The sequence below is a fragment of the Salvelinus fontinalis genome, chromosome 17 (assembly GCF_029448725.1).
Source record: "Salvelinus fontinalis isolate EN_2023a chromosome 17, ASM2944872v1, whole genome shotgun sequence".
Lineage (NCBI taxonomy): Eukaryota > Metazoa > Chordata > Actinopteri > Salmoniformes > Salmonidae > Salvelinus > Salvelinus fontinalis.
In genome coordinates this window covers 15,999,346-16,010,184 of record NC_074681.1, presented here as the reverse complement: position 1 = coordinate 16,010,184, position 10,839 = coordinate 15,999,346, and the positions used below count along the sequence as shown (strand labels likewise).

Genomic DNA, 10,839 nt, shown 5'->3' with positions numbered 1-10,839 from the left:
TATAAATGGATGAGAGAGCTTCCTACTGTCTGAGCTGTGTTGTTGATGTAAATTGAGAAGTGCGTGTATACTCCCTTGGTGACAGGCAGTGGCTGAGACAGAAGATTTTCTGACTTTATACACTGCACTCTTTGAGAGAGGTAGTTAGCAAACCAGCCCAAAGACCCATCAGAGACACCAATAATCCTTACCCGGCCCACAATAATGGAATGGTCTACCGTATCAAAAGCTTTGGCCAAGTCAATAAAAATAGCAGCACAATATTGCTTAGAACCAAGGGCAATGGTGACATCATTGAGGACCTTTAAGGTTGCAGTGACACATCCATAACCTGAGCGGAAACCAGATTGCATACCCAAAAGAATACTATAGACATCAAGAAGGCCACTTTTGATTAACAGGGAAAAATAGAAATAGGTCTATAACAGTTAGGATCAGCTTGATGATCTCCCCCTTTAAATAAAGGACGAACCCGTGGCTGCCTTCAAAGCAATGGGAACCTCCCCAGAGAGGAGAGACAGGTTAAAAGGTTGGAGATGGGCTTGGCGATGATAGGGGCAGCAACCTTAAAGAAGACAGTCTAAACCATCTGACCCAGATGGGTTTTTGGGGTCAAGTCACTAAGTCACCTCAGACTTAGTGACTGCCTGCAGGGAGAAACTTTGTAGCGGGGCAGGGGAAAAAGAGGGAGAAGCATCGGGGATAGTCACATTAGAAGGGGTGAGAGATGAGGAAATATTGGATGGGCGAGGAGGCATGGCTGAGTCAAATAGGAATCCTGACTAAATGAAGTGGTGATTAAAGAGCTCAGCCATGTGCTCCTTGTCAGTAACAACCACATCATCAACTTTAAGGGACATGGGCAGCTGTGAGGGTTTTTTCTCCAGGTCTTTAACCTTTTTCCAGAACTTCTTGGGGTTAGACCCACAGAGAGAGAACTGCTCTTTAAAGTAACTAACTTTGGCCTTCCGGATTGCCTGAGTGCACTTATTTCTCATTTGCCTAAACAATAGCCAGTCAGCATGAGTATGTGTCACGATCGTCTTGAGGTGAAAGAGAGGACCAAGGCGCAGCGTGATACGAATACATCTTCCTTTTTATTGAGAGAAGATGAACACGAAACGAAACACTTTTACAAACTAACAAAAACAACAAAGAAGCTACAAAACAAAAGTGCAGACACACGCTACTAACGTTTAGACATAGACAATTACCCACAACCTGTCTACTGCCTATGGCTGCCTTAAATATGGCTCCCAATCAGAGACAACGATAGACAGCTGTCTCTGATTGAGAACCACTCAGGCAACCATAGACATACCTAGACACCTACACTGAACACAACCCCATAAACTCTACCAAAACCCCCTAGACACTACAAACACCCTCGACTAGACAAAAACACACAAACATCCCATGTCACACCCTGGCCTAACTAAAATAATAAAGAAAACAAAGATAACTAAGGCCAGGGCGTGACAGTATGCGTGTGCTGAGCCTTTCGCCAAATGGAATTCTTGAGGTGGAGTAACTCTGCAAGATCACTGTAACGACTGTCGTCTTCCTCCTTGTCTGAGGAGGAGAAGTTTGAAGGATCAGAGGACCAATGTGCAGCGTGGTAATTGTTCATCTTATTTAATGAAGTGAACAACTCAAAATACAAAAAACCAACAAAGTGAAAACCGAAACAGTCCTATCTGGTGCAGACACACAAAGACTGAAGACAACCACCCACAAAACCCAACAGAAAACAGGCTACCTAAATATGGTTCCCAATCAGGGACAACGATTGACAGCTGCCACTGATTGAGAACCATATCAGGCCAAACACAGAAAACCAACACAGAAATAGAAAACATAGATTACCCACCCAACTCACGCCTTGACCAACTAACAAAGAAAATCAAAAGAACTATGGTCAGAATGTGACAATCACGGTCGAACCAGGGGCTGAACCTGTTTTTAATTCTAATTTTCTTTATGGGGGCCTGTTTGTTAACAATACCACTGAAAATATAAAAAAATAAGGTCCAATCATCTTTGACAGAGGGGATCAAGCTGATTCTATACCATTTTACGGAGGCCAGTTCAAGAAGGAAGGCTTGCTCATTGAAGTTTTTAGCAAGAGTCTATGACAAATCAGGACAGGTCGTTTCACTGAGCAGCCATTACGAACACAGGCTGTAAAACAGTGATCACTAAGGTCATTACAGAAAACATCAGACTGATACCTATCAGGATTATTTGTGAGGATAACATCGAGGAGAGTAGCCTTTTCTGGGTGTTTAGAGTCATAATAATCTGAGAAAGATTTAGGGAGTCCCATTGCTTTAGGACTTGGTCAGGTGGTTTAAGCATGTCCCAGTTTAGGTCCCCAAGCAGCACAAATTCTGATTTAGTGTAAGGGGCCAGGAGAGCGCTAAGGGCAGGTAGGGTACAGGCCGGTGCTGATGGAGGACGATACCACCTAGCAACAGTCAACAAAGAGCTATTTGAAAGTTTAATGCTTAAAACCAGCAAATCAAATTGTTTGGGGACAGACTTGGTGGAGACAACCGAGCACTGAATGTGATCCTTGGTGAAGATTGCCACCCCCACCTTTGTAAGATCTGTCTTGCCGAAAAAGGTTTTAACCAGAAAGGTTAACATCAGTATTCAAAACACTCTTCCTTAACCACGTCTCAGTAATGACCAACACATCTGGATTGGAGCTGTGAACCCACACTTTCAATTGATCCATTTTAGGTAATAAGCTTCTAGTGTTAATGTGCAGAAAACCCAGGCTTTTACGAGAGCAGAAATCAGTGAAGCAGGTATCAGAGCACAAGTCAGAATTAGGGCTAGCAACAGTAGATGGGCCAGAATGTACATGCACATTTCCAGATATCATCAGCAGTAATACAATCAAGGCACTGCAGAGGACAGGGAGAGCTCTGCAGTGCTGATTTATGACATCTGAATGTGCATCAGATGACAACAAGATCATATTGTAGCAATTTCATCAGGTAACATGAATACAATGCCGGCGAGAGGTGGTTAGAATAGGACGGGAGGCCAAAAGTCTGAGTAACCAATAGAGAGTCAGAGTCCCGAGTGTGGGAACAAACATAGTCTGTCCCACGGTTGGGTAAAGAAAGTTTGTAGTCAACAAAGTATGCAGGAGTTATGAGGCAAGTAGCAAAATGCACAAGAAAAAAAAATATATATATAACGACTTGGGGCTAGCCATTGTAAGTTCAGAGTCACTCGCCCCAACAGTGCATGAGTGCTGGAGGCAAGCAAAATCTTGGGAGAGAGGGTGAGACAGGCCAGGGCAGACGATGAACAGATCGGCAGGTGGAATCCAAGCAGCAGTGCAGCAGGCAATGGGAGTAGGTGTCACACCCACTCGGGAGAAGCTTTTATTTATGGAGGCAGATTTCTTGTAGAAAATGCCAGTGACTGATCTCTGAACAGCAGGAGGGGGCTTCAGAGGACGCTTCAAAGACTCCTGCCACTTGTTGGACCCAAAGGTCTCGGCACCTTTTACTTCACACCTTGGTGCTAATTGAAGTTGTATCTGGTCTGTCCTTGCAAGCCTGACAGCCTTAACTCAGCATTCAGTCCCCAGAAAGTCAAATATATCATTGTAATGTACTTTATGTTTAATTTTTTCCATTTTTTCTTTTTATTCTTGGCTTTCAAAATAGCATCAGATCAAACACTACTCACTCATTTCCAGGTTGGATGGTGTCCTCAGGTCTCTGCTGTTTGTTTGCTAGAGCACCCTCCGTATAGCTTGGAAAAATAAAAACCTTGGAAGCAGTAATCTCTATCGTTAATTTTGGTCAAAATTAGGTTGTCAGTTTGGAGTTTTGATCTGGAGCGAAGGCAATGCTGTGGAGGGTATCATCCTGCATATGTACCTGCCGAAAAATCCAAGTTTATCTAATTCCAAATCTATCCTTTTATAAAAAACATGTTGAAAAATGTGAGAGCTCACATGCAGCTGTGTCTCTCTCTGAGGGGGGCGTGCCACTGGACTGAACAAATGCAGACTGATCAGCTCTTTAGGGACATCTGTCATTTTAATATTTATTGATCAAATGACATACAAATGGTAATTGGAGCACATATAATACACAATAGTGAAGATACAACTTGAATTTAGACTCAACATGGACAGTACAGTACATTTTTATATTAAAATAAGTAAAATACATCGTATATAATACAGGAAGAGCAATATCTCAGACTGTTTACATGGAGTTCCACCTTAGTGAATCTCCTGCCATTCATTTTATTGTAAGATTCATTCATTCATTCACTTATTTACATTTGTAGAAAAAAATGCATTGTAGTAGACAGAGTAGCAACAGGCCTCGCTGTGATCTGATTATAAAGCTGTTAGTAATGTTGTTGGTTGATAATATTCTAGTAACAGCGTATGAGTTCACGCCCCACCAGTCCATCATCCCCAGCCTCCTCTTATTGGCTGCTTCTGCTGGGTCTCCCCAAGCTGACATTGTAGGTGATCATGTGGAAGTTGTCCCAGGCGTAGAGCTTCCTCTGGGCGTGGTTGTAGTCCACCATGCTGTTGTAGCGGTAGTGGTTCTTAAAGGGCACCGCCATGCCTCGGCCCTGGCCGGTGGCCGTGTCGAACACGTGGTTGACGGTGGTGTCTGGGGCGGTGTAGCTGGCCACCGTGTAGAGCCGACCGCAGATCATGAAGGAGTTAGCCACTGTGTTCTTCCTGATGTTGGTCTCCCAGCTCCTCTTCACCTCCAGGCTCTCAGAGTCCAGCTGGGACACCACGATGGCTCCCTTGGCCTTGCTGGTGCTGTAGATGGCCCACAGGCCCTGCTCGTCCACCGCCAGGTCAATGTCTGTGTAGCCGCCCCAGGAGTAGGGGTGCTGGCCGTGGAAGCCAGCGTGGGGGAGGTCCAGGCGTGCCGCCAGGCTCTCGTAGGCAAGGTCGTAGCGGAGCAGGGTGCGGCTGCGTCGGCGCTGGTAGTAGAGGGAGCCGCGGTACAGGGTGGCCCCTGTGCTCTCCACGGGCTCTGGCAGCACCATAACCTTCATGGGGAAGCCCTTGGCAAACTGCTCCATGTCCTCATAGGCGAAAAGCTGGCGGACGTCCGTGCCCACTGTGTCGATGCGCCACACCGTCTTGTTTCCGTATGGAGAGGCCATGGGCTCAGGGTCCTGCAGCCACACCCCGTACTTCCCTGTGATGCTGTCAGCCTTTCGGTGCAGGACGGGCTCTCCCACAGACACCAGCTCACCACAGCCTGGACACAGATAGAGGGTAGTTACATTAAATTCAATCTTTGTCTCCACAAGGGAATTATGTCAAGTAAATTGGAATATGTGCTTTGTGAAATATACAGTACATTTTTCTCAAATTTCATTATCACGATCACTACCTTTATGGTCATCTCTCATTTATTTTAGTTTTTAGAGGTGACGTGCATATACATTATACACTAAACAAAAATATAAGCACAACATGTAAACTGTTAGTCCCATGTTTAATGAGCTGAAATAAACGATCCCAGAAATTTTCCATACTCACAAAAGCTTATTTCTCTCAAATTTTGTGCACATATTTGTTTACATCCCTGTTAGTGAGCATTTATCATTTGCTAAGATAATCCATCCACCTGACCGGTGTGGCATATCAAGAAGCTGATTAAACAGCATGATCATTAAACAGGTGCACCTTTTGCTGGGGACAATAAAAGGCCACTCCAAAATGTGCAGTTTTGTCACACAACGCAATGCCACAGATGTCTCAAGTTTTGAGGGAGCATGCAGTTTTAGAGAATTTAGCAGTATGTCCGACCGGCCTCACAACCGTAGAAAACGTGTATGGTGTTGTGTGGGCGGGCGAGTGGTTTGTTGATGTCAACATTGTGAACAGAGTGTTCCATGGTGGCGGTGGGGTTATGGTATGGGTAGGCTATGGACAATGAACACAATTGCATTTTATCGATGGCTATTTGAATGCACATAAATACCGTGATGAGATCCTGAGGCCCATTGTGAGGCCCAATTTGTTGAAGATACTGTATCTGTGACCAACAGATGCATATCTGTATTCCCAGTCATGTGAAATCCATAGATTAGGGCCTAATACATTTATTTAAATAGACTGATTTCCTCATATGAACTGTAACAGTAAAATCTTTGATATTGTTGCATGTTGCCTCGGTTTTTCTAATGACTGCCTTGCCTGGTTCACCAACTACTTTGCAGACAGAGTTCAGTGTGTCAAATCGGAGGGCATGTTGTCCGGTCCTCTGGCAGTCTCTATGGGGGTACCACAGGGTTCAATTCTCGGGCCGACTCTTTTCTCTGTATACATCAATGATGTTGCTCTTGCTGCGGGCGATTCCCTGATCCACCTCTACGCAGACGACACCATTCTGTATACTTCCGGCCCTTCCCTGGACACTGTGCTATCTAACCTCTAAACGAGCTTCAATGCCATACAACACTCCTTCCGTGGCCTCCAACTGCTCTTAAACGCTAGTAAAACCAAATGCATGCTTTTCAACCGTTCGCTGCCTGCACCCGCACGCCCGACTAGCATCACCACCCTGGACGGTTCCGACCTAGAATATGTGGACATCTATAAGTACCTAGGTGTCTGGCTAGACTGCAAACTCTCCTTCCAGACTCATATCAAACATCTCGAATCCAAAATCAAATCTAGAGTCGGCTTTCTATTCCGCAACAAAGCCTCCTTCACTCACGCCGCCAAACTTACCCTAGTAAAACTGACTATCCTACCGATCTTCGACTTCGGCGATGTCATCTACAAAATAGCTTCCAATACTCTACTCAGCAAACTGGATGCAGTTTATCACAATGCCATCCGTTTTGTTACTAAAGCACCTTATACGACCCACCACTGCGACCTGTATGCCCTAGTCGGCTGGCCCTCGCTACATGTTCGTCGTCAGACCCACTGGCTCCAGGTCATCTACAAGGCTATGCTAGGTAAAGTGCCACCTTATCTCAGTTCACTGGTCACGATGGCTACACCCACCCGTAGCACGCGCTCCAGCAGGTGTATCTCACTGATCATCCCTAAAGCCAAAACCTCATTTGGACGCCTTTCCTTCCAGTTCTCTGCTGCCTGCGACTGGAACGAATTGCAAAAATCTCTGAAGTTGGAGACTTTTATCTCCCTCAACAACTTTAAAAATCTGCTATCCGAGCAGCTAACCGATCGCTGCAGCTGTACATAGTCCATCTGTAAACTACCCACCCAATTTACCTACCTCACCCCCATACTGCTTTTATTTATTTACTTTTCTGCTCTTTTGCACACCAGTATCTCTTCTTGCACACGATCATCTGATGATTTATCACTCCAGTGTTAATCTGCTAAATTGTAATTATTCGATTTATTGCCTACCTCATGCCTTTTGCACACATTGTATATAGATTCTCTTTTTTCTACCATGTTATTGACTTGTTTATTGTTTACTCCATGTGTAACTCTGTGTTGTTGTCTGTTCACACTGCTATGCTTTATCTTGGCCAGGTCGCAGTTGCAAATGAGAACTTGTTCTCAACTAGCCTACCTGGTTAAATAAAGGTGAAATAAAAAAATAATAAATAAATAAATAAAATTTATATTTTTGTTCAGTGTAGTTGGTGTGTAGTGACTTTAAGAAGCCACCAGGGGGAGGTAGATACAAGTTAGAGCAGTAGTTTTCAAACTTTTTCTACAGGACCCCATTGTTTTGCCAGAATTTCTGTCGACCCCACCCCTAATCCAACCTTAAAATCTGTACATTTTGATTTTTACATCAACAAATAACATTCAATTCATTACATTTTCCATATCTCTTTTCACAATGAAAAGAAACCAATAAATATATTTACTCAATAAAAAATGTCTTTCTCAATTTTTTTTGTATATTGTCCCATACAATAATCTGTACTCTAAATGTTTTGTTCCAAAAAACAAAAACAATCCCAAAAACGACCTGTGTGGTTCTGCCCAGCGTCTTGAATGAGACGTGATGCTGGGACCTCAGTCACCTCTGCCTTCATCTCCTGATAGAGAGAGTCTGAGAGGAAGAGAGAGAGAGAAATAACATTTTATTCAATGGTTTATTTGGTGGCTGAAGTCATAAATAACTCAAAACATACAGCATCAATAATCCTGAACACATTCAAAGATGAAACACTGACAACATGAAGGCATCTTGATATGTGCTCCAGTCATTTGACATGCAGCGCAGCCCCCTATTTAAGTTATTACATTCCCCAAAGGATCACAGACACTTAAACCAACATGCAACACGCACAAGTGACAGAGTTGTAAAAGGAGCATCCGTGTGGTAAATACCATTCCGCTAACGCAACCAAGCAGTGCATTCTGAAACCTGACCTGTACTCCACTCAGTTTACATTATAACACTTTGAATTTGACCAGATCAGATAAACAAACACTCACCATCCACAGTTCCTAACTCACATACACTCCTAGAAAAAAAGGTGCTATCTAGAAACTTAAAGGGTTCTTCAGCTGTCCCCATATGATAACCTTTTGAAGAACACTTTTTGGTTCCATGTAGAATGCTTTCTACAGATGGTTCTATCAGGAACCAAAAAGGGCTCCTATGGGGACAGCTGAGGAACCCTTTAGGAACTCTTTTCTCTAAAAGTATATATAATAATGCATTTTCACACAGTTCAGGGGTGGGTTATAAGTGATGATGTGAGACAGTAGAGACTCACCGCTGGCTGGTCTCTGGTTGAGCTTGTGAAGTGGGAGTCCTGCTCCAGTGGCTTGGTGCTTGTGGCAGGGTCTCTGTCGCAGTGTCTCAGCCTCCGCACTCAGTTCGTCCACCCTCCTCTGGAGCCCCTGCAGCTGCCTGTTCAGCTGCTCCTTGTCCCCCTGCAGCTGGCTCTTATCTCTCATGGCCTGGGAGTATGCTTCCTGGATGGTCTTGTCTCCCCCAGCCCCCGGACCCTCTCCCCCTGCTCCCTTGCCCCCCAGCAGCCTGCTGACCAGGGCCTCCAGCAGGGTGAGACGAGATTTCACCCCCTCCATATCTGGTCCTCCGCTGGCCCCGGGGCAGCTCGCCTCGGCAGGGTTGTCCACGGTGAAGGTGTACTGACAGCGCCCGGTGTGGTCATTGGAGCGTCTCAGGGAGGCTCTGTCCTGGCTCTGGGAGCTCAGAACCAGGCAGGACAGACACAAGGCAACCTGGAGCCACATTCTGGAGGACAGGTGGATGGATCACCTGGGTCTCAGACTGGATTACTCTCTTGGTCCTTCAGGAGTTGTTCTCTTTCTTTCTTTCTGATGGATCAGAGGACCTGTGATGGAACCTTTCAGCCGAGATCAGGTTTATATCCTGTTGAATTCTTTGCGTGGTCTCTTTATTTCTGACTTTGCGTAGTAATGATATTTTTTTCTTCCTTTCCTTCTTTTGGTTGTGTTATTGTCCTGTCTCTTCTCCCTCTCCCTGGTCTTTTGGTTGTGTTATTGTTCTGTCTCTTCTCCCTCTCCCTGGTCTTTTGGTTGTGTTATTGTCCTGTCTCTTCTCCCTCTCCCTGGTCTTTTGGTTGTGTTATTGTTCTGTCTCTTCTCCCTCTCCCTGGTCTTTTGGTTGTGTTATTGTTCTGACTCTTCTCCCTCTCCCTGGTCTTTTGGTTGTGTTATTGTTCTGACTCTTCTCCCTCTCCCTGGTCTTTTGGTTGTGTTATTGTCCTGTCTCTTCTCCCTCTCCCTGGTCTTTTGGTTGTGTTATTGTTCTGACTCTTCTCCCTCTCCCTGGTCTTTTGGTTGTGTTATTGTTCTGCCTCTTCTCCCTCTCCCTGGTCTTTTGTCACTGTCTGTTGTTCTCTGAGTTAGAACACGCTGCAAGTGGGATATTTATACAGTCAACTAGCATAGTGTGGGAGGGGACAAGGATCATCATGGCTGCACATCTGAGATGGGGCATGGGGGGGGGGGGGGGGGGGGGTAGTAGCTAGGCGGTGTGACACCATGTGTTCTGAGATAGAGTTAATTTAACACAGCTTTTTTTCTGTCTATGTTTTATTGTGTCTGTCTGTAATAGTTGTTTGTCTGCAGTATACTGTATGTCTGCAGTTATTTATCAAAACATAGGTTGTATTTGTCTATACTGAACATCTTTGTGTCTGTCTGTCTGATCCACTTTATCATAGTAACGATGGCTACTCAGTGTTTACTTCCTTTATAGCCGATAGTTATATAATGAAATCACCATATGATTAAACTCTCCCCAGGCACAATGCCCAATATCTCTTGGATTTATCACCAGTTAGGTAGCGTCCTATGCACCTGCATTTTAGGTGTGAAGTACAGGTAAGCTCTGGGCTAAGGTTCAGCGAATGCACTATTGCATCCTGTCTGCTTGTCTTAGTCTAAACAGGTCTGGGATGTCCAGCTGCCATCCACCCCTTGCCCCCCACAACAGGCCAACCCAGTTTAGCCTGGTCCCAAATCTAAGGGAAAACCAGTTCACCTGTACACCTGAGGGCAGTCGGGCACTCTGCTCTGCCAGGGCAGGATGTCTGGAGGGTGGTTAGGATTAGGAATGTGGTGAGCACAGACGGTCCATCCTTCCTCCCTAACCCATTGTTTTCTTTATCTGGCTGCTTCACTCTGGCATCATAAATCTAGCTAAAGGATGGGGATGATTAGGGAATATTTGACTGGACATCATCCCACTCTTGTGTAACAGAAAGCTTTCATTACAACGTGATTCATTAAGGAACGTTGGGACAGGGTTTTAGTCACCTCCTCTTTCTTTCCCCTCACATGCAGGAGTCCCCACCTCCCACTTCTCTTCTCTCTCTGCCTCC

General features: G+C 45.0%; 1 protein-coding gene across 1 annotated transcript; it reads right to left on the bottom strand.

The window, feature by feature from the left end:
• Positions 1–4,113: 4,113 nt before the first annotated feature.
• On the bottom strand, positions 4,114–9,830 carry LOC129814572 (myocilin-like). The gene is made up of 3 exons (XM_055867748.1): positions 8,740–9,830; positions 7,983–8,066; positions 4,114–5,270 (listed from the first exon to the last, which is right to left on the bottom strand). The coding sequence occupies exons 1-3, from the start codon at positions 9,221–9,223 to the stop codon at positions 4,468–4,470; spliced, it is 1,371 nt and encodes a 456-aa protein (XP_055723723.1). The 5' UTR covers positions 9,224–9,830; the 3' UTR covers positions 4,114–4,467.
• Between the last annotated feature and the right edge of the window lie 1,009 nt (positions 9,831–10,839).

Coding starts and splice junctions, on each gene's coding strand:
- LOC129814572 (XM_055867748.1), bottom strand. CDS start 9,223: ATGTGGCTCCAGGTTGCCTTGTGTCTGTCCTGCCTGGTTCTGAGCTCC. Junction 8,067..8,739: donor CAACCAGAGACCAGCCAGCG/GTGAGTCTCTAC, acceptor TCTTCCTCTCAG/ACTCTCTCTATCAGGAGATG. Junction 5,271..7,982: donor CGCTGGGCAGAACCACACAG/GTCGTTTTTGGG, acceptor ATCTGTGTCCAG/GCTGTGGTGAGCTGGTGTCT.